An 18,518-nucleotide genomic window follows, 5' to 3' on the forward strand; every position below is an offset into this window, starting at 1 on the left:
AATGAGAAATGGTGCTTTAATCCGAAGGAACTGCAATCAGAACCACAGACAGAGAAAGAAAGAAAGATCCTTGTAGCACAAAACCCACCTTTGCATAGTTGTGAGAACATAGGTAAAACAAAACAAAAAAGCACAGCGCCCCTCCACCCTCTGAATGGGACTCAGCATGACTCTGATTTGAATAGAAGGACACGGGCGGGGAGATAAACACCTTCATTTGCATTCTCTGCAACCATGATGCTTTGCGAGGAACAATCCCAGGGGCTACCCGTGACTTTTTGCAGATTTTTCCTTTTTTGCTAAAAAAAAAAAACAGGACTTTTTAAAAATGCCACAGAATGAGCTGTCCTCCTCCTCCATCACTAACAGCTGGGGGCTCAGAAATCAGAGTGAAAAGCCAGTCTTCCATCTCTTCCCTCTTCTTGGATTCACTCTGAAGTTTCTTAAACCCCCCCCCCTCTCTCTGTATCTGTTTCTCTGTCACTCTGTGTGGCTCTTTGTCTCTATCTCCCTCCGTCTCTCTCTCTCTGTCATTCTCTCTGTGTATCTGTCTCTCTGTGTCTCTCTCTCTCTCTGTGTCTCTCCTCCCTCCCTGTGTGTGTGTGTGTGTGTGTGTGTGTGTGTTTCCCACTCTGTGTGTGTGTCGTGCCTGTCATCCTGGATCAGGCTGAGCTGCCTGTCTTTCTTCAGCACCTCCCAGGGGTGCACATCCATCATAAAATTCATAGGGTCGTCCAAAGTTGCGGGGCTCAGCAGGACCTTGGCTGAATGTGTGCAAATGCTCAAGTCCGCTGCTCGCCACTCCTTAGCTAGTTGCAAAGTTCTCTCCAGAGATTCTGGCAGGTGGAGGCAACGCTTGCCTCTCGAGCTTTGGCGAAGGGGATTTTTTCTGCGGGATGGAGCCTGGGCAGCAGGGAATTTCCCCGCCGAAATAGAAGGCGAGGCTTTCAAACTAGTCTGATCCTGCTTGAAAAGGTTGCTGTGGTGGAGCAAAGGGTGCCCTGGCTGAAGATTCCCTCTTTCAGTTGGTCTCTCGAATTCACCCCCCTCTTTTCTTTTCTACAGAAGGAAAGGGTTTTTTGACTGGGCAGCTCGACATGATTAAGGCCGTTCTGCTCCTCCTTTGCGCTGCCCTCCTCTCTCTGATAGCCACCTGGTTAAAAAGGAGGAGGAGCCCATCGAGGAAGATGAGGAATGCGAGGGGGATCCCTGCCCCCGCAGATGGGCTCTGGACTAGCGGAGCCTCCTCTTCCTCCTTTTTAACCAGGTGATCTTTGGCTGCTGCATAAGCCCATGGGCACAAGCTGCCCTCTTCTCTCTGATAGCCGCCTGGTTAAAAAGGAGGAGGAGGCTCCACTGGTCTGGAGCCCATCTGCGGGGGGAGGGATCCCCCTTGCGTTCCTCGTCTTCCTGGATGGGCTCCGACCCAGCAGAGTTGCCTCCTCCTTTTTAACCAGGTGGCTATCAGAGAGAAGAGGGTAGGGCGTGCCCGTGGCCTTGTGCAGCACCCGAATTCTTGCCTCCTGTTCTTCAGCAGTTGCACAATCCCAAGGGCACACACTCCCCGGTTTGCTGAATCCAGCGTGGCTTCAGAGAAAGAAGGCATGCGAGAAAGCCCCCCCCCCTCATCCCCGCTCCTGAACATTTGAATGAAAGAGGCTGCAGGCTCCTTTGTTCTCGGCTATGCGATTTTCTTTAGTTTTCTGCTGCCTGAACAAGTGAATGAGGCAGAGGGAGAATGAAAGGAGATTGCGTCCCTTCTGTCTCCCCGTTGCTCAGAAAAGCAACTCTGGGAAGGTCCTTTGGTGGCTGCAGGCGTTCTAGAACCTGCCTGCTAGCAAAGGACCTTCCCGAAGTTGCTTTTCTGAGCAACGGGGAGACAGAAGGAACGAAATACCAGCCGGCTGGGATGGGTATACAGGGCTGGGGGCGGGGCAGGCTTACTTCCGTGTCCGGTCACAAAAATCGGGAGTTTTTAAGAATGTCCCGGGACGCGGGACAAATTGTGCAAAAGCGTGATTGTCCCGTGAAAATCGGGACGTCTGGTCACCATAAAATAGCTGAATATGTGCACCATATGATGAACAAAATTTGACACTTAGAATAGTCCTATTGTGCAGTAGCAAAAAATAAAGATAAAGAGCTACATATTTCGTCTTGCATAGGAAGATGGTCTCAACTCAATTTAGCTACAAAGCATAAATAATTTAAACGCTTGTTTATTTTCCAAAAATAGGCAAATGACAAAATGGTTTTAATATCTGCTGGGAATTCAGTTCTTCTCAAATTTTTTGTACGTCTAAGTTATAAAATAATGAAAAATAAACAATTATTTCAGAAACATTTGTAAAAACTAGGTAAACAAGCATGAAAAAGTATACAGAATAACACAAAGAAATTGCTACTAGGAAGTCATACAGATGTGCTAGATCAAATTCTGTTAATACTACTACTAATAATAATGTTAATAATGCTAATAATCCTAAAACTGTTGTTTTTTGTTTTGTTTTGTTTTTGGTTGTTTTTTTGTTTTTGTTTTTTTGTTTCTTCCCCCCTATATTTTCCTATATTGATCATGAAAACAATAAAATATTGGAATATCTAATTTCTCAGCATTAAGAATAGTTACCTGAATATGTGCACCATGTGATGAACAAAATTAGTGTTTTTTTTGTTTTGTTTTTTTTGTGGGTTTTGGGGGGGGGGTTGGTTTTTCCCCCCAATATTTTCCTATATTGATCATGAAAACAATAAAATATTTGATTATCTAATTTCTCATCATTAAGAATAGTTAACTGAATTCATGCACCATATGATGAACAAAATTAGTGGGTTTTTTTGTTTTGTTTTGTTGTTTTTTTTTGTGGGTTTTTCTGGTTTTTTTTTGGTTTTCCCCCCTATATTTTCCTATATTGATAATGAAAACAATAAAATATTGGATTATCTAATTTTTAAGCATTAAGAATAGTTAACTGAATATATGCACCATATGATGAACAAAATTAGGTTTTTTTTGTTTTTTTTTGTTTTGTTTTGTTTGTGGGTTTTTCTGGTTTTTTTTTTTTCCCCTATATTTTCCTATATTGATAATGAAAACAATAAAATATTGGATTATCTAATTTCTAAGCATTAAGAATAGTTAACTGAATATGTGCACCATATGATGAACAAAATTAGGTTTTTTTGTTTTTTTTGTTTTGTTTTTTTTGTGGGTTTTTCTGGGGTTTTTTTGTTTTTTTCCCCTATATTTTCCTATATTGATCATGAAAACAATAAAATATTGGATTATCTAATTTCTAAGCATTAAGAATAGTTAACTGAATTTATGCACCATATGATGAACAAAATTAGTGTTTTTTTTGTTTTGTTTTTTTTTGTGGGTTTTTCTGGGGTTTTTTTGTTTTTTTCCCCTATATTTTCCTATATTGATCATGAAAACAATAAAATATTGGATTATCTAATTTCTAAGCATTAAGAATAGTTAACTGAATATGTGCACCATATGATGAACAAAATTTGGTTTTTTTTGTTTTATTTTTGTTTTGTTTTTTTTTTTGTGGGTTTTTCTGGGTTTTTTTTGTTTTTTCCCCCTATATTTTCCTATATTGATCATGAAAACAATAAAATATTGGATTATCTAATTTCTAAGCATTAAGAATAGTTAACTGAATATGTGCAGAAATTGCTACTAGGAAGTCATGCAGATGTGCTAGATCAAATGCTCTTAATACTAATACTAATAATAATGTTAATATTGCTAATAATGCTAATTAATACTTAATCCTAAATACTAATAGTACTACTATTGCTATTTCCTCTCTTATGAGGGTAAATTGCTAACTTCATCTTTAGCAAATATCACATCATTGCTCTTTCTGTGGGGAAGTCTTTCCAGAGTCTTTCAATGATGTAGAAGTTTTATTTTCTTCCGTTGGATTCAGTGTAGCTGTGCTCTTAAGCTGCTCTTAATCATCATAAGGGTTATCCTCTATATCCTCCACCACCAACTCATCTTCTTTTTTGTGAGAGGCAGAAGGCACATATCTCAACTGCTCTTCCTCATCACCAATAAAGTCATCTAAAACAGCCACCCCATCTTCTTTTCTATGAGGAAAACGCTCCAACTGTTTACAGTCTGACCTTTCCCTTTTCATGAATAGTTTTGGCACGGTTAGCTCTTGTCCAGGCTTTACCCCAGTTGCAAGTTCAGCTTCTTCTTCATCTCCTTCATACTCATCTAAGAAAGCCACCGCATCTTGTTTTCTGTGAGGAAAACGCTCCAATTGTTTAGAGTCTGACCTTTCCCTTTTCATGAATAGTTTTGGCACGGTTAGCTCTTGTCCATACCTTTCCTTTTTCATGAGTTGTTCTGGCACGGTTAACTCCTGTCCAGGCCTTTCTTCAATTATAATTTCGGCTTCCTCATCACTTTCATACTCATGATGCAAGACCACTACAACTTCTTTTTTACAAGGTAAGGGTAGGTCCTGGGTCATGGAGATTGAAGTTTGACTTTGAACAGATGCTAATTCTGATTTCCCCTCAGTTGTATCGTTCTCTTCATCCGGGAAAGCCTTCATATATTCCACAGTACCCATAGAGGTCCTAGGTTCTGACGTCATCTTAACAGAAGTTGTATCTGACTTTAGTATGCTTTCACAGGATTTCATGCTGAGTCTTTTTGAATGGCCTGAGGTACTTGCTGCAGGAGGTATCATAGATATTGTGAATGAGGAATTAATACTCTGTAACAAAAAATGTATTATGAAAGACAGTATTAATGATGGCAGTTCAACAGCATTCTTCCATTTCCTCTCGTAATCTGAATACACACTATGTATCTGAGATAAAGACAGTGTACATCTGATTTTAAAAGTCTTATCATCTATTATCATGATCACTCATATTCCTTTTGAAATCTATAATTTAAATAATCTTTGGATTCATTAGCTATAAACCATCCTTCCACATAGCCTTCAAACTCTGCTTTGGGACAATTTTAAAATATATAGAGAGATTATTATAATTCCCAACATCCTAAATCAGCTTGTAAGAATTGTGATCCCAAACCAAAACTCAAGCCTTACTGTCTTGTAATCACTTCCTCTCTAAAGATTGTAAATATCTAAAGCATCTGTTCATTTCCTCCTCCTAATTATTGCAGCATGAAGACAAGCATTCCAGAGGGCACTGGAGTGAGGGAAAGGGACTATAAGATCCAACCTTTTACCCAGCTTCCTCAAGTATCAAATCTGGGGACCTTCCCAACCATACAACTGGAGTTGTATTCTTCTGATACTGTAAGCAGGAAGGCTCAAGTAAAATCATATGCAAAAACCGTCACATAATTCTCCATTTAGCAACTACTTCACTTAATGACTGAGTTGCTGGTCCTAACTGTGGTCACTAAACAAGAACTAAGTATACAGTTTTTGAGACAGGTGGGGACTGAGGCCTCAATCTAGACATTCAGCTGCTATGGGTTCAACAGCTTTAGTACTGTATCCAATGAATTTCTGACAGAAAGAGTAATTATATCAGGTCTCCTTTATGAACATCTGATATTTTTTAACAGCCTGTGTAATGCAGCCTTTTTCCAGACAAAAGGGGTATAAGGTATTTCAGAGTGGGTTACTCCCTACTATTGGAATTTATTAAAAGGGCCTTAAGTATCTTAAAGGCAAACGACAATTAAACTGTACTTTTTATACTTTGCATTTGTCTAGGAACGAATGAAATGAAGAAAATAACAGAATTGGGGGGGTGGGAATCTCCAGAGAAATTAGCCAAATATGTTGCTTGTGATGCATTTTTTCTAAAAAATAGCTGGAACCACACAAAGGGCAAGGGTTCATGCCAAAACCTCTAAACTCTGAGAGTTTTGAATGAGTCTTCATGTAGCTGGCACATCCTGTTTGAGCAAATCACGAAGACCGTGATGAAGATTCTATATTAATTTCTCTACCACCTGTCAATAGAAATGCTAATAACTGAAAGGGTCATTGTGATAAAATGCCTATCAAAGATCAGGTTAGTACAGAACACACACTACCAAAGGAGGAGGAGGAAGAAGAAAAAGAAGACGAAAGAAATTTTCTTGTTTAGAGAAAGAAATGTCATCAAATACTCCTTACCCCTGATGAAATACTTGGAGATTGCCAAGGCACGATGGTGTTGGTTATTACATATACAGAAGCATTAATGTAGTTTTTTTGTTGCCTGGACTGATGATGTTTGCAAAAAGGGTATTAAAGTAAGTATGCCAGCTGCTCCCATATTGCAAACTCCAGTTACTACCAAGGCAATGGTATAATTGCCATATGCATCATACATTACACCTGAAACAAAAATATGTTGTTTACTTTTGTGCTTCCTTTCCCAAAACAGAATTTTCTTTCAAATGATACCATACATTCCAGTATCAAAAAGATTTAAGTAATCACAGCATATACCTTCCTGATCCCAAAAGCTATTCAGCTGGTCCTTGCTTAACTGCTAATTGGAATTGAAAACGCCATAATTTAGCAACATAGTTTTATATTAAAAAAATAGCGACCATACCACTTAGCTGCAACAGTTCTTGCAATCCCCAGTTACCAATGTTAAGTGAGAACTGTGCAGTTCGTGAGAACCTCTTATGAGCATAGCTTCTGACTTCCTGCTGGCTTCCCCATTGACTTTGTGAGCAGCCAGCCAGAGAAATTCTTATCACATGACTGCAAGATGCTACAATGGTTGTAGGTACGAAGTCCCATTGTAACTACCCTTGTTCAGTGCTGTCATAAGTTCAAATGGTTGCTAAATGAGTAGTCATTAAACAAGGAGTACCTATATAGGCATACATAGAAAAGAAAGAGGAAAAAAGACCTAACTAGTGGCGGTAAGTATGGCAAAGCATCATTAAGTCTCTGTTCTTATTATGTGCAGACCTTATTGTGTCCTGCCACTCTGTTCTGGGTGGGCATGTGTCCTTCTGGGCTCCTGAGCAGCTAAGAGGGGTTAAGAGGGGCTCAGAGAACCAAGTGGACGCTGGCCTTGTTGCAGAACCAGTGGAAATACCTAGCAAGGAATATTGCCGTTATCTGAACAGGAATGGACCTGTCTGACCAGAGGAAACGGACAGGGTCTTTGGGGCTGTAAGCTCAGCCCCGTTCTTTAGATCCATGTCCCTCTTTGCTGATTAAACTGGTTCAGGGGATTATGTGAGGAGGTTTTAGCGATGGTCAGTTTGCCTCACCTGCTCCTCAAGAAGCCAGGCAAGCGTGAGATGGGGGTGAGGCATCCATCCTTGCCCTGTTTGACCTCTCTGCAGTTTTTGATACCATTCACCATGGAGTCCTTCTGGATTGAGTTTGATTGAGGGTGGGCGATAAGAGTGCTGCTCCAGTTCACTTCCTTTCTCTGGGGCTGATTCCAGGTGAGAGTAGTTGGGGAAGAGAGATCTGAGGGACTGCTTCTTCCTCATTATATGTGCTTGTCCTACCAGAGAAAGCAGGCTGCATGTCCCAACTATTAGGGAATTAAACTTGGGTCTCAGAAGGCAGACTGTCTTTGGTGTGGCACTCCCATTTTGAGATATTTTACCCCCAGAAGTGAGGCAAAGTCCATCCTGTTCAATATTCAAGTCCCTCAGGACCTGGCTGTACCATCAGACCTGGGGGGTCCTAGCAGACTGGGGAAATCCTGTGATGCTATTGTCAGGCCTGTAGCCGATTCCTTTTAGGATCTTTGGCCTGCCACACTAATATTCTTTTCTACTATGCTGTTTCATTAGTAGGGAATTGGGAGGGGGGAAAAGTTAGAAGTAGAATGTATTGTTATCAAAATAAAATTCCTTTCTAGGAAGCCAAGGTCATCTTTTGTTCTCTACCTCTCTGAGCCTGACCGGAACTGGATGGGTGAAACTGCCAGCATGGCAGTGGAATATTGGACCATGTGATGGACTTGTGGGTGTGGAGGCAAGATTGTGAACTTTCAACTGGGTGCGGAAACCCAGGAAGCTTTCAGATTCAGGTTTCTACATATGTGCCAACATGTCTCTCTTAATAAATTGGAACTTTGAGGAATATTCTGCCTTGGACTCTGATTTAATTTTGGATGATGTTTGGAACGCTGACAGCTATCTTACTGTGGCTCATATCATTCCCCTTGCTTGGGTGCCATTTTATTGTTTTGAAACATGACTGTTTTTAAATATTTATTGGTTTTTCTTTTTAATTCACTGCTGTATGCCATATTTGTGAGATTTGCAGGCATACAAATATAATAAGCAAATAAATCCTCAGGCAGGCCTTGGGAAGAGTCAGTTCTTGGACACATTAGCAGTATAGTTTTCTCCAGGCTCAGTGTTTTTTACAGACAAATTGCATTAACTGGTTTACCTGCAAAGAGTGGACCCAAACAGCTAATTGCATTGACAGCCATCACAAATCCCCATGCAGGAGGCATTCTTTTTCCCACCAAATCAAATGTAAGGATAGGTAGGAGAACATAGTTTCCTGCGTCGAAAAATCCCAAAAAGGAGCAAATGGCTACAAGATGTGTAACAGATGTGCAAAGAGGAATCAAAAAGTAGGCCACACCTGAAAAATAAAACATGAAGGACACAGATTTCAATATGAACCAAATGTATTTATTTACTCTATGATGTAAACTAAGATAAAACAGCACTCATCAGGCTTTGCCACTGCTAATTTCCAATATTTTAGTTCTGCTTACCAAAAATTTTGTTTCTCAAGTATGATAGTAATGCATCTTCTGTGCCTCATATTAAGGAACCTATGAATTGGCTCCAAGTGCCCAAGTGTCTTCTGCTAGAGTGCCATAAAGAAATTACTGTATTTTTCAGAGTATAAGACGCACCAAAGTATAAGACGCACCAAGGTTTTGAAGAGGCAAATTAAAAAAAAAAAGTTTTTGCACTCTGCAAACCTCCCAAAAATGGTCCATTTTTCACAAAAACGGGCCTGTTTTTTTTTAAAAAGGTCATGAATAGCCCTTAGGAGGCTTGTAGAGTGTTCCTGGGGAGTGGGTCGGGGGCAAAAAATGAGCAAAAACCAGCCCATTTCTTGTGAAAACAGGCCCTTTTTTGTCAAAAAAGGGCATTAGAAAGCTTATAGAGTGCTCCTGGGGGCTGGGAGGGCAAAAATGAGCATAGAATGGCTCATTTTTTGCTCATTTCTGCCTTCCCCAGCCCTCAGGAGCTCTCTGAAAGCCTCCTACAAGCTATACACGACCATTTTGGTGAAAGGGGTGGGGTTTCAGGTGGCAAAAAATGCTGTATTCAGTGTATAAGACACACCCAGATTTTCAGCCTCTTTTTTGAGGGAAAAGGGTGCATCTTATACTCCAAAAAATACAGTAGGTTCTCCCATGAGAACCCACCTCATGTGTCAGATTCCATTCTCCTAATTCCTAATTTCTACTCATCATGTTCCAGTGAGAACTGGAATTCCAGCCATCACACGAATGGCCTCAAGAAGATTTGGCAATAATTAACTTAAGGCACAGTGTTAACTTGTAGTTGTGCTGATATAACTCATATGTGCAAGAAATGACACTCTAGATGTTTCTAGGTCTAAAACCATAATTTCTCAGGCAAAAAACATTCAGAAGCTTACTGTGAAACTTACCAACACATGATATGGATGCCAGGTTAACCAAAAGTTGGTTGACACTTTTAATAGCACAAATTTTTACAAACAGAAGACAACCAATCATGCTGCTTACTCCAAGTCCCACCATAATGAAGGATGCTTTTTCCACAGGAATACCTAAATCATCTGCAAGTTTTATCTGCAAAAAAGAAAATGAAGCACGATTTTTAACATGTCGGGTTTAAAGTATTCTGTTTAGTGAACACTAGTCATAATTAAGCTAACCTAGTAATTAAATATAGCCGCAAATTCAGTCATACTTGTTTAAAGATTTATGCAAATAGTTAGCAAAAAAAAATAGATGTAACTGACTGACAATTCAAACATTTCATACTCCTCTCCTGATAAGTCTATCTCCATTGGATACATTAGTGTTCTCCAATTTGGTGCCTCCATAATGCATTGCCAAAAATCAAACTGACAGGGGACTATGGGATTTAATCCAATATATGAAGGCGGCACCAAATTTAGATCCTTTGGCAATGACACAATGTTTTCTTCAAAAATTATTCCTCAAAAGTAATTGACCAAGTATTATTCAAGTTTTGAAAGTTAGTACAATCAAGACTGCAGTTGGTGTATCTGACACTATTGAAATAAATGTACACTTGTTCTCAGTGACCACTTACCTATTATGGACAAACGACAATCTTACAGCTACTAAAAATAAATCAACTTGGCCCAAATTGATGTAGCCCTTCTCCAAAATTGAGTTAAGGATTAAAACTGGTAAAAATTGAATGTTTAGCCACATGTCTTAAAATAGTTAGAATTAGCTGATAAATCGGGGTAGTCTGGGTATGTATTTATCCCAATCCTGTATTGGAGGGAGCCCCTTGTGGAGTACTGTGAAGCCGTTACCATGGCAACTCCACTGTGCTGTACAGTAGAAGCCATTTTAAGGCACAACATCTTTACAGAACTTGAATCCAAAAGGCATACATTCACTGTCAAAAGTACTGTGACTTGACACTATAGATATAATATAACACACTCCATTTGTGCAAGTACCATGCACACATACCTACTGCTCATTTAAATGGAGCGTGTGTATGTGCTTGGCTGGTGCTCATGCAATTGAAGATATGCATGGACACACACACACATGAGCCGGCCATTACCATGGCCTGGTTGCAAACCCTCAAAGCCCACTAGTGGGTCATGGCCCACAGGTTGGGGACCCTCGTTCCAAGCTATAACAGAAAAGCCAAAAAAAAAAAGATAATGGCAACTTACCATATGCACAAAAGGTATGTAGTATCCAAATTTTGCTAATCCAAGACAACTGACCCATATCACAAAAATACGATCTTTCCATAAAGCTACATCAACTATAAACCCTTTTAGAGGCGATGTGTTAAATTTGTCAACTACACTTGGATGAGTTCTATCTGTAAAATACAAAGTAAAAAAAAAGAGAAATTATTACTGTGTACGCAATACTGATTAATTTCACCAGAAAGCAATACAATACATACAACAGTTATGTGCAACCTGGATAACATAAAAAGTGCATCACAAATGAGCACAGGACGGATTTGTGCGATGTTTAAGCAATTATTTTGAGGATGATTGCAAAAAATGATTTTATATACCACAAGAACCTCTGTTAACATGTCTAGCTGGACACAGCTGGAGCAGGTATAGGCATTAGAGAGAATGAGTTCCTTGTACACAAAAAGTTTACTTTTATCATGAATAGGAATCACACCGGGATTTTTTTTTCTACCCTGGTGCCTACAATTTCCGAAATGCAGCCAGTATGTTCGGTGGGAAAGGCATAAGGGAATGGCCTAGAAAAACATGAGGAAAAGCCATTACCAAGGCAACCATCAAACAAGCGTGGCTTAAGTCCATTCCAAGAAACTAATTTCAGTAATCATCTCAGACACACCCCTCTCTACGTCACACAAAGATAAAATGAGAGCAAAACGAAGCACATTGGGAATTGCAAGAATTTTTTACTATAGCTCATTGAATAAAAGTAATTTTAGACCTAAAGTATGTGGCATTGATTTCTAAGTCTAGTCTACTTGGCAAGGCTGGTTGGATAACAGGAGCTGCAATGTACCGTATTTTTCAGAGTATAAGACGCACCGGAGTACAAGACACATCAGGTAAATTAAAAAAAAAGATTTTGCACTCTGAAGACCTCCCAAACCTCCTGCATGCCTCATTTGTGAAAAACGGGGCATGCAGAGAGCTTCAGAGGCCTGCAAAGTGCTCCTGGGGGCTGGGGGGGATGAGGAAAAAGTGGTCTGTATTTCGCCAAAAGAAAGGGCATGCATAGCCTTTAGGTACTCCTGGGGGCTGGTGGGGTGTAACAAGCAAAAAAGGGCTGTTTTTTGCCAAAACAGGCCCTTTTGCCACAAAGGAGGCCTGCAAAATGCTCTTGGGGGCTGGGGGGGGGACGAGCAAAAAACAGTCTGGTTTTTTGCTCATTTTTGCCCACCCAAGCCTCCATTAGCACTTTGCAGGCCTCCCAAACCCTCTGAACGTCCATTTTTGTGAAGGGGCGGGGTTTCAGAGGCCAAAAATGCTGTATTCAGTGTATAAGACACACCCAGATTTTCCCCTTTTTTCGAGGGGGGGGGGAAGGTGCATCTTATATTCTGAAAAATACGGTAACTCAATTTTCCCTAGGTTAAGGAAATTTGTTCTAGATACTTGACACAACTACTTAGTTGCTTTCATTTGCAATTTGCATTCCTGGAAGCAAATAGCATGGGTTATTTAAGAAATGAATTGAGTTGCTTTAGTGCAGTCCTATGCCTCAAGTTCTGGGGTGTTAAACTGAAAACAGTCTTTTTTCCAAGCATGTGTTTACCCAAATCTTAACAGGTTTTACTGAAATGAAAAAGACAAGAAACATGAATTTCAGGAATTAAACTATAATATTTCCCAGAAGAACGGATTTGTCTTTTACTATAAGGCATACTGATAGGGTCTCTCCTAATTAATATGTCCTAGCTTTTCTGTTCCCCAAAGCTGCCTTATAAATTTATTAAATAAAATAAGCAGTCAGTGACAGGTATCTTTACTGACAATAACTGAGCTAGCCCTTTCCAGAATTCTTATCATCTGAAAACCCAAATTAGATTGGAGACAGAATGATAAATGAGAGGGATGATAAAAGTAATTTTGGACGAATAGATGTTAACAAAAAATCTATAGTGGAATACCTGAGATCTGGGGGTAGGGGTGGGATAAGGATCAAACACGCTGACTTCCTTAAGTTCTAGCTATTGCCAGGCCATATGGGTCTGATCTTGCAGTTATATTCAGCTTCTTTAAATAGCTTTATCCTGAAGGAAATCAACCCTGACTGTTCTTTAGAAGGACAGATACTGAAGCTGAACCATAAATATTTTAGCCATCAAATAAGAAGAGAGGACCCTGATGCTGGGAAAGACTGAAGGCAAAAGAGAAGGAGACGGCAGAGGATGAGTGCCATTGATGCAGTGCGCATTGTTAGACTCTGGGAGACAGTGGAGAACAGGAGAAGACAGGGAGGTGCGAAATAATCTCTGATAGACAAATGTCACTACAATCATTAATAACCAGAATCTGAATTTAATAAGTACATGGTTGTGAAACTTACAGAAGACTTAAGATGTGTCAAGTTCTTATCCACTCACATGTCCAATGAATTTATGACTTACAAGACATACATTTTCTGCTCTGTTCCATATTATTAGCTGCTACATCACATCCACATCCAGATGCAGAAAATTTGAATTAGATATTACAAGACCAGGGAAACTAAACGTATAAACCACCTTTTCAAAACAGTCCTAGGATGCATTGGTAATCCATCCTTCCGAGGTCGGTAAAATGAAGACCCAGATTGCTGGGGGCAATACGCTGACTCTGCCAACCGCTAAGAGAGGCTTTTAAAGCACCGTGAAGAGGTACATAAGCCTGGGTGCTAGTGCTAGGATTCCATCTATAGTCAATGGTTACATATTACCTTATTAAAGACTTGCCCCAATTCAAATAAAATTAGAAAGGGTCTTTGGAAAACAGTCCACGAAAGGAAGCTGAGATAATGGAGGGTCACATTTTAATTTAAGCAATGCACCATTTGTCGTACCACTCATATAATTTCCATTTGCTGTCTGACACTGTCCATTGGGGCCTTCAGTCTACAACCAGCATCCCAGATTGAGATCAAATTGCAACCATGGTGTGCATGGCGTGTTTGATCCTTATCCCACCCCTACCCCCAGATCTCAGGTTGTCCTAAATGTTGGATTTACTTTCTTTTCATTCCCGTGTTGCTACTTATTTATTTGGGGGGGGGGGGGCAGGGATGTATAGTTGTGTTTTGTCTGAGTAATTGTGTAGGAGAATTCGGAAACCTGAAAAGAACTCTTTGGGTTACTTTGTATCCTTATTTTACCCAATATGGATTCTCTTCCCCCCCCACACACACACGGGAAAAAGGAGATATTTAATTTAAAATGTCCAAAGCAGATACATACGTTTTTGGAGGGGCCTGTACGCAAAGGCAGCAAGAACACATATGGCCAGCATACCGCTATAGGCCCTTAGGCTGCCTGTCCATTCAAGCTTATAGATGAGAAAGGGCTGCAGTTGATTTAGGATGACCGTCCCTGCAGCCCCTCCAGCCAACACCAGGCCAGTAGCCAAAGCACGTTTGGTCATGAAATAAAGGCTCACCATTATCAGACCTATCAAGAAACAAAGAGAAATTGAAAGTAGTTGTTTTATATTGAAGTCCAGTCACATCAACCTCTGTTTTATTTAACATGAAAAAGGGATCTGGGGAAAGGAGAAAGCTTAAACGTTGCTTTTCATTATGACACAATTAAAAACCATGCTACTATTTCTAATGAGTTTTGTTAGGAATTTAATCTAACAGTTGGGTTGGCAATATATAAATCATGTAGCAATGTTGTAACTGTTTCTTTAAATCATACGGTAAAATGTGATTGGTTGCTGTTTTTCCTCAATCGGCCATAAGAGGGAGCCAGAATGACTGCTAGCTCTCTGTTTGTTAGATGCTGGGCTGATCTGATCTGAGTGTCGTGAGCTATTGTAAGTTTTGCAACAGTTAGCAAAACGACTGTTTGTATGATTATGGACTATGTTATTTGGATTATCCCTTAACTGAAAGACATTGATGACGGACTGTCTTATCTGTTTATGACTTGGACTGTTTGATGGACTCTGATACCTCTATTTCCACGAAAGGAAAAGCCTATTTAAACTGCAGTGTCTCTGTATCAGGGGTGGGTTCCTACCGGTCCTTGCGGACCAGTTGGTCGGTGAACCTGGAAGCAATTAACTCTAAGGTGCGGCTAGAACTGGCCACCCGCAAAGGACCTCCCCAGACTTGTTCTGTTGAGCACTGGGCGACTGACGGTAGTTTGCGCCGGCCGCTCAAATTAGCACCAGTCGCCCCGTTTTCAGCAAAGCAAGCACGGGGAGGTCCTTTGTGGGCGGCCAGTCCTAGCCGCTTGCGCCCAGCACTGCAGCTGAGGTGAAGCCCCAAAGCCCCCGCTGCCACCAGAATATCTGTCGCCGCCACCTCCTCCTCCTCCAACAGCACTGCCAGATTTGCCGTTTGACACTGCGGCTGAGGTGAAGCTTCCAAAGCTCCCGCCACCACCCCCGCCCATGGCAGTGACACATCCCCTTCCGCTCCTGAACTGGGCACCGCGTTATCCCTGCCCCCTCCTTCTGTTTCAAAAACAGAAGAAATGTGTGACAAAATTTGATTTTAATGTAAAGCATTACCTGGAGCGTAGGCCAGACTTGATCCCACGCCAACAATGATTCCTCGGGTGAAAAATAGGATTTTAAATTTTTCCGTATATGATGACCACACCAGACCACCTATGGTCATCAAATCTCCAATTACTGCCACTTTGATGGCTCCATACCTCACCACCAGTTTTCCGGACAGGGGAGCAAGTGTCATCATCAGAGCGTGGCTGATTGATCCAACCCAAGCTTAAAAAGACAAAGGCATTTAATTAAACATATAAAAAAATATCGTAAAAAAAATATTATCAACTCACTTGTATGCTTTACTGATGTAAATGACACTAATTCTTGTGGATTTCAAGAGCATTGACATATAGTTTAAACCAGTGATGGGCAACCTTTTTGGCGTGGTGTGTCAAAAATCGGCAAAAAATCGAGCAGAACTCGCATTGTGTGTCACTTCGACAAAAACATAATTTTGCGCAATTTATAGTTTAAACTAAAAAAATGTATAATGGCGCTCACAGTTCCCGTTGGCCCTCTGCTGTTCCCTGCTGTGGTGCGGTCGTAACCGACAGTCCCAGGAGTAGACTCTCTGTGCCGGCCTGACTGGAGAGAGGCGCGCACTGTTCCCGCACTCCTCTCCTGCGGGTCCTCCCTCGCCGCGCTGATGACATGTGTGCGCACGGCACGCACGCCTTACCAGCAGCCCCTGCGCTCAGAAAGGGGCGGCGGCGATACAGTAAGTGAGTGTGGGCGGGGGAGATCACACGTCCCTCCCCGTTCCTCCAGCACAGATTCTTTCATCCTCGGCGGCCGTGCAGGAGCCGAGGATGAATCGCATGAAATCCTGTGCGTGTCACCCCAAATGGCTACGCGTGCCAGCACTGACACGCGTGTCATAGGTTCGCCATCACTGGTTTAAACCATTTGCTTAAAGACTGTTAATAAGCAAGACATAATTATAAACAAAACTGCAGTACAATATATCAAAGCTATGCTGGAAACCTTAATGTAACAATGACCTACCTATCTGCGAGTTACTCGCTTCAAAAGAACCGAGAAGGGGCAGCATGTACACCCCGAAGGCGCTATGGAAACCGCTAATAAGTAGGCAATGGGTAGCCGCTGCCGCCACGACTACCCAGCCCCAACCTCCATCCGGAGGGGGGTGTAAGAAAGAGGCATCCGCCCTGATGTCCTCTGAAGTACCTTTTCTTTCTAATATCCGTTTATCGACAAAGTCACGGATTTTCTTCATGTCTGGGAACAAAGAATTGTAGAGAAGAAAAAAAGCATTATTAATCTCTCAAATAGAAAAGATTCAGCACACCTGTCCAATAATCAGAATTTTCTTACTAAAGCAGCATAAAGCACATAGGAGCAGCCTTTGCATTACACCATGTCAGCAAACATTTCAAACTTGTGGCAGTGCTCAACAAGGGGCACTTGCAATTGGTCTGCAGAGTTCTGGCCATCGCACCGCCTCTGCAGCTACACAATTGAGATCTGGGTGCTTGGCACTTGGTTTGCACTTGCAATGTTGCAGCAAGCTGCTATGGTGCTAGTGCAATTTCTGAAGTTTCCTGCTGACTTTCCAGTAGGAGAGTCAATGGGGAAGCGGGCAGGAAGTTGGAAGTCACTGTCATGTAAGGTCGGTGTTTAATGATCCACACAATGGTCTCTTAATGATGAAAACTGGGATCGCCATCCCTAAGCAGCACAGTCACAGGAAAATGCACCACTGCATTGCTTACCAATGGCAATTCCAGTCCCAATTGTCTTTATAACCCGAAAAACTACCTGTACTGCCTGCTGGCAAAGCTGACTTGACGATTTATTTACAACTTTTCCTAAGTTATCTAAAAGATGTTACAAGTGTCAATTCCTAGAAGCATAATTTCACAATTAATTTTATAAGACTATAAAAGCTATTATATTCATCAGTGAACATTTCACTCTCAGAGAAATGCTAGGTATAAGAGGATTTTTTTAACACATGCCTTGTTTTTGCTGATATTGTCAAGTGGAAATCAAGACATTCAGAAAGTTCACATGAGTAATAAAGATTTATTGCAAGCTTAAGCTCTCTACAAATCTGACCCACTAACAGTCAAGGGAAATGAGTAGAAGAGAAGCATTCAAGGTGGGCTGGACTTGCATGTCTTGTGAACATGCAGGGACTCGTAACCTATAACGCATTTGACCCTTCCCTCGGGCTCAGCCTGGTTATCTCCTGAAAATATTTCTGATACCAGACAAATGTTCTGAAATCATCCATCGAATCTAACTAAAATATCTTCTACTTCAATTTGCTAACTTTCAATATTTTTAAACTGTAAATTGGTTTTTGATAAAAATAGAGAATATAGTTCTGAGAGAAATCTGTCCCTTAAGAAATCTTCTTTCTGATATTTTTCCCCTGAAACTTATGGATCAATATACTTTCAAATATTTTGTACACATATACTCAAGTTAAAGACTGTTGGCTTACGTGAACGGTTGTTCTCAGGGCACTGCGAGGAGAGTCCAAGTGTGGGTTAACACAGTCTATCTGCTCTAGGACTCAGTGAGTTTTTTCTCTTGGCCACGCCTCCCTTTGCCTCCATTATTCAGTTTAAAAAACAAGGAACCACCGAGCAGGAAGCCCGTACATCCAGTCATCACCCTCGCATCCGCGAAGACCCGGGGTGGGATTGGACTCTCCTCACAGCGCCCTGAGAATGACCATTCAGATAAGCCAACGGTCTTTCTTCAGTGTGCTGCTTGGAGAGTCCAAGCATAGGACATGCCCAAGCTATAGTGTCCCCGGGTGGGAAGAAACTTGAGTCTCCGGAACATCCACAACCTTCTGTAGAACTCTTTGCCCAAAGGAGGCTTTGGCTGAGGCAAAGGTGTCAATCTTATAGTTCCTGATAAATGCAGTGGGAGAAGCCCACATGGCCGCTCTGCATACATCGAGAATAGATGCCTGGGTCGCCCAAGCCGCAGAAGTGGCAGCACTCCTCATTGAACGCGCAGTCACCCGGCTAAGCACAGACCTGCCCTGATGTTCGTAGGCAAGCTTGATGCAGGCCTGCAACCAACGCCCAATGATGTGGGAAGATGCTTTGTGACCAAGCGACCCCA

General features: G+C 41.4%; 1 protein-coding gene across 1 annotated transcript; it reads right to left on the minus strand.

Moving 5' to 3' along the window:
* Positions 1-3,965: 3,965 nt before the first annotated feature.
* Positions 3,966-16,720, minus strand: LOC148045169 (monocarboxylate transporter 10-like). The gene is given in 10 exon segments (XM_087719038.1): positions 3,966-4,104; positions 4,348-4,745; positions 6,135-6,215; positions 6,217-6,338; positions 8,382-8,582; positions 9,633-9,795; positions 10,893-11,047; positions 14,141-14,350; positions 15,420-15,635; positions 16,419-16,720. Coding segments are annotated over 10 exon segments (1,917 nt in total). The 5' UTR covers positions 16,651-16,720.
* Between the last annotated feature and the right edge of the window lie 1,798 nt (positions 16,721-18,518).

Source organism: Thamnophis sirtalis, unplaced genomic scaffold (assembly GCF_051295495.1).
Source record: "Thamnophis sirtalis isolate CommonGarterSnake01/CBP01778 unplaced genomic scaffold, rThaSir2_p1.2 scaffold_6, whole genome shotgun sequence".
NCBI lineage: Eukaryota > Metazoa > Chordata > Lepidosauria > Squamata > Natricidae > Thamnophis > Thamnophis sirtalis.